General features: G+C 27.4%; 1 protein-coding gene across 1 annotated transcript; it reads right to left on the bottom strand.

Annotated features, from left to right (window-relative positions):
* Positions 1 to 3,423: 3,423 nt before the first annotated feature.
* LOC111037151 lies at positions 3,424 to 4,911 on the bottom strand. Its single transcript, XM_022319533.1, has one exon. It carries the CDS (start codon positions 4,909 to 4,911, stop codon positions 3,424 to 3,426), a length of 1,488 nt encoding a protein of 495 aa, XP_022175225.1.
* Between the last annotated feature and the right edge of the window lie 342 nt (positions 4,912 to 5,253).

The raw sequence follows: 5,253 nt of genomic DNA, 5'->3' as shown, positions 1-5,253 counted from the left end.
GAGTCAATAAGGCGAAACTCAGTGAAAATTCCAAGAATTAAAATATATACATATTCAATGTAATAAATAATTTAACATAGATCATGCACTGATAAAAATTCATTATTAAGTATTTATTTATGTAATTCACGTGTACGTTGTCATTCGTTGAGCAAAAAAACATGAAAAATTATAATTGATAACGATAAAAATATAAAATATTTTATTCTACCAAAAATCATGTTTCGTAAATAATGACTTAGATAGCGAGGTAAAAAAAATATTTTCAAGTCTTCAATACTTTTCAATAGGATAAATAGAGTAAATGGTGTAACTTGTCAAAATATAGTCGATAAGATCGAACAAATATGGACATCAAATCAAGAAAATATGGCCTTATGAGTATACATTTAAATTGGCCAAGCCTATTTGAATACAATGTATACGTGGTCCACCTATGAGAATTCTCGTTCTAAATATTTTAACTTACTGACGAAGTTTAAACATTTTTATGAAGATATTTTATGGACGAAAGAGTTAAACAACAAAATCAAAAATGACATGTGCATAAAAATAACTTAAAATTAATATCACAAAAAAATAAACATTTTATACAGATGTTTTGTAAAATGCATCTGGTCTTATACAAATATTATTTTAAAAAATAACAGAAAATTAAAAATAGGAATTTCTACTTTTAATCAAAATCTTGAGATTTATTAATATCATCAATTTTGAGTGAACTTTGGTTTGATTGCTTAATTTTATTAAATTTATTAATATATTGATATTATTATTTTAATGAAAGACATTACTATAGTATATTAAATAATTTTAAAGTAAAATTAATTAAATATTATTGACATAACCATTATTATATATTTCTAAAAATTATTTATTTATTTACATGAAAACATAAATCCTAAAGTTAAAAATCACAGTGTATGCAATAACATTTCGATTACATCTGTAACTTATAATAATCCTATATTATATTAAAGAAAGTGGCATTCGGCGTAATCATTAATATTAATTGTATATACAGAATAAAGCAAAATATATTTAACAATCAAACTATAGTACTATATCGAGTCAATATTAAACTGTGAGATATGCTGTGTGTATACTATATTAAAGTATAAATTAATGTATCAATATTCCCAACATAACACATTATGAGTAATATAATAACCACACATACAGTTGTATGCAGTAATACAGTAAGTATAGGTGCTGTGTACTTATTTTGTATTACAAATAAAGCAAATGTGAGTGCTGACTGCTGATGATGAAAAGTGCTGTACTAAGCATTGTCAGTTTTGAAGAATCTATAGTTCATTTCATTTTAGGAAAAAATCTTAGAAAAATATGGTGGTTTTCTACGACTTATTATAAGACGGTTAAAACATTAGGTAGGTATGCGATTATCGTTAAGATTTTCAAAATCTATATAAGTATATGAAAATAAATTATACTATGTTTAAAATCTCGCGTGCACAATAAAAGTTAAAAAAAAATTGTATACAGACAATTAATCCGAAGAAATGAATTTATCAATTATAGGAATATATAAAATAAAACTAATGTAGCAAATTAGCATCCTTAGTTTATTATGTTATGATATTATCACATTCAAAATTATTTTAAAGAATAATAATTTGATTACCTTAAAACCTAAAAATGCAGTCTAAGTTCATCATATTATTATTATAGATATAAATCAAATAGCTTAGCCCGTTCTAATCTTTACACATTTTGTCAACACTCTGAATTCTCATTAAAACTGTGTATCATAATAATACAAATTTGTAACTGGGTGCCATTCTGCTCTATAGAATGTTGCTTTGATGGATATGATACATTTGAATTAAATTATATAAGATCATGGTGTAAAAAAACGATTCTGGACGAAGACACCCTGAGGTCAGTCAGCCTATATTAATAAGTATATTTTATGACATTATTATTGCTGTTGAAATAATGTGTTGCCTAAGCGTTAAATTTAAAATTTATAATAAAATTATAATTGTGTGTATGAAATATAATAATATACTTTAAATATTATAAGTTTCAAATATCCATGAATAATATTATTTTAAAATTATAATAAAATAAGTTAAATTTTTATCATCATAATATTCATAACACACATCTTTACTACATAAAAACGTGATGACAGACAGAAAAAAACACATATATTCATAATACTGGAACTAAAATTTGATTTAAATCTCAATTAATCCCGGACATGATGCGGGCACCCAAACTTTAATCAGTCGGTTCAGAAACAACGTCAGAAATCAAATCAAAAACATTAATTTTCTTTAAAAATATAATATTGCCTACCCTCACATAAACTAAAAATGTAAAAATGACTATAAGTAACATAATTTAAAAATAATAAGTGATATTAAATTATATGAAATAAATAAAATGAAATAATGTAAGTTTAATTTTAATACAAAACCTAACATTTCATCATTTATAAAGAATAAATATATTTTGAATATTACAAATAAAAGTCAAAAATTCACTGTTATTTAAATTTAATTAAGCTAACTTTAAACTAAAATTTAAAAAGAAATCACTTTTAATTTTTATGTTTTCTTTTCATGGAGTACAATCTAATTTAAAAGAACGAATCTTAAAATAGCTTTATGTTCAAATGAGAGAAAAGCGAATAGGATTATAATTAACTTATAGCTATTTCCTTCAAAATAAACTCTCTTATTGCTTTATTGGGGTTTTCGACTTTTTATCATTTGAAAATTAGATTGTCGTCCATTGTTGTTTTTAGAAATTATATACCCTCGAAGTTTTAAATTATTTCTTATTTCTACAATGCGAAATTAATAATTGACAAATTAGTCGGAAACAAGAACATTTTTGAATCATAATAGTAGCAATGCACCACGCATAATTTTGGTGTTCACAAAAAATTATCATATTTTTTACGATAACTCACCTATATAAATAAATACAATTTTTATTTTAAATTATTTATAATACTGCTGATGAATAAACATGTTATGTGTTACATATTATGTAATGTAATTAGATGCGTATAATATTGGTGACTAAATTATATGATATTTTATGTGTAGTTAATGATGTATAATATTGTCTCTGATGTGTTTATGAAGAATAACAGATACAACTTACTGTTCACTTTTACTATTTGTTTAGGTACTATGATATTGTTTTTTTTAACCTTTTAGGTATGACCCTAAAGATTTATCGGAGTATTTTTTTTTTTTTTTTATTTAGAAATACGCCTCAACTGCCAGGGTTATTGGCGTTTAACATATATATGTTACAATTTTATTATAATTTACTTAATGATATTAGAGCATAAAGAAGAAGAAAAAAAAAAAAGTATATAAGATAATTATATGATATAAATAATATAATATATGAGTTGTATGTGGTATTTTAGAATTTGTGTTATATTTTTTGCAGAAGGTTTGTTTGTTTGAGAAGTTCTAGGAGTGAAGATGTTCTTTCCGTGTTTAGTGCTAGTATTTCACAAAGGTTGTTGGGGAGCATGAGTTTGTCTCTGGCATCTTTTGTGAGGAGGCATTCTGTTAGCAGGTGTTTGACAGTAGTCACGGTGTTGCATGAGGTGCATATAGGTTGTTCCTTTTTGCTCATTAGATGTTCATGAGTGTAAAGTGTATGGCCAATTCGTAATCTGTTGAGTACGATTTGATGTCTACGCGGGAGTGATGAGTCAGGCAGCCAAGGGAGGGTGGATGATTTTATTTCTCTTAGCTTGTTGTTTCGTACTGATCTCCATTCTTGAAGGCAGGTTTGGTCAAGGTTAGTGTTTATAAGGAGTTTTGTATCTAAATGTGTTGTTATATTCCAGAAATCAGTTGGTTCTTTCGTTGCCCTTTTGGCTATTTTGTCTGCAATTTCGTTACCAGGTATGTTGTTGTGTCCAGGTACCCATAGAAATCTGATGTCTTTTTTTGATAAGAATATAATGTTTAATATTAGGTTGCCTATTGGGTTGTTTTTTTGTGGATTTGCTAAGTTTGTGAGGGCGCTGAGAGAGTCTGTGTATATGGTTGAAGATTGGATATCCGAGGTGGCAGCTAATTCTGTGGCTTTTAAAAGAGCTAGATATTCTGCTGTATAGATTGAGTTGTATGATGGGATTTGAAATGCTGTTTGGGAGTTTGGCTGGATTATTGCAATTGCAGTTCCTTCCGTGTTTTTGGATGCGTCAATGTATATTTCTTGATGTGGTGGAAGACTGTTTTTTAGATCGAAGAAGTTTGATTTGTAAATGTAGGAATCGGTTTCTTTTTTTTTGTGTGCAGTTAGGTTGAAATAGATGAGAAGATTTGAGGTAATCCATGGTGGCTGTTCAGAGACTTGAGGATTAAGTTGGTTTGTAAAAGTAATATTGAGGTACGAGGCATAGGTGGCTGTACGAGTGCCAAGATCGTTTATATCGTTATTTTGGAATTGGTTGATTGAGTTTCTTAATATTGTGCTGATGGGATTTTTTGTTGCTATTAATGTTTTTGAAGAGTATTCCAATGTATGTTTTATTCTCCTTTTTTCAAGAGATTTAGAGCCTGTGATGTTTATGATGCTAAGAACTGGGCTGCTTTTGAAAGCACCAATTGACAATCTTAAGGCTGTATTGTGAATAGGATCTAAAGTTTTGATTGTAACAGCAGATGCTCCTGCATATAGTATTGAGCCATATTCTAGTGCTGAGAGGATTATTGAGTTGTGTATTTTCTGTAATGTTTTGCTTTCTGCACCCCATTCGAGGTTACTTAGTGTTTTTATTATATTGAGTTTAGTTTTTGCTTCATTTTTTATGTTGTTTATGTGGGTTCGCCATGTTAGTTTTGAATCAAAGGTTAAGCCTAGTATTTTTATGTTGAATACTCGAGGAATGTTCGTGTTTTCCATTTTAAGAGAAGGGTTGAAGGGGATGTTTTTCTTTGAGAAAATAATGAATTGTGATTTGATTGGAGAGAAAGTAAAACCTGAAGTTTCACTCCATTGTAGTAGGTACTTTATACAATTTTGTATCTGCTGAATTAATGTTGGTAGATTATTGCCCCTGCAAAATATGTTACTATCATCTGCGTACACGGAGTATTTTTGTTTTTGGGTAGATGTAACCTTTTTTTTTCCACTACTTTTCTTAAATGCATAAAAATAATATAACGTATTATACATTTTTGCCTCTGTCCTATATAATTATATGTTTAAATTATATTAAGTAAAAAATGTTCAATGATTTGAACA

The sequence above is a fragment of the Myzus persicae genome, unplaced genomic scaffold (assembly GCF_001856785.1).
Source record: "Myzus persicae strain clone G006 unplaced genomic scaffold, MPER_G0061.0, whole genome shotgun sequence".
NCBI lineage: Eukaryota > Metazoa > Arthropoda > Insecta > Hemiptera > Aphididae > Myzus > Myzus persicae.
The sequence above is the reverse complement of the archived record's forward strand: the minus strand, read 5'-3'. Positions and strand labels throughout refer to the sequence as shown.

Bases quoted from the DNA above. Each gene is read 5' to 3' on its own strand.
- LOC111037151 (XM_022319533.1), bottom strand. From the start codon at position 4,911: ATGGAAAACACGAACATTCCTCGAGTATTCAACATAAAAATACTAGGC.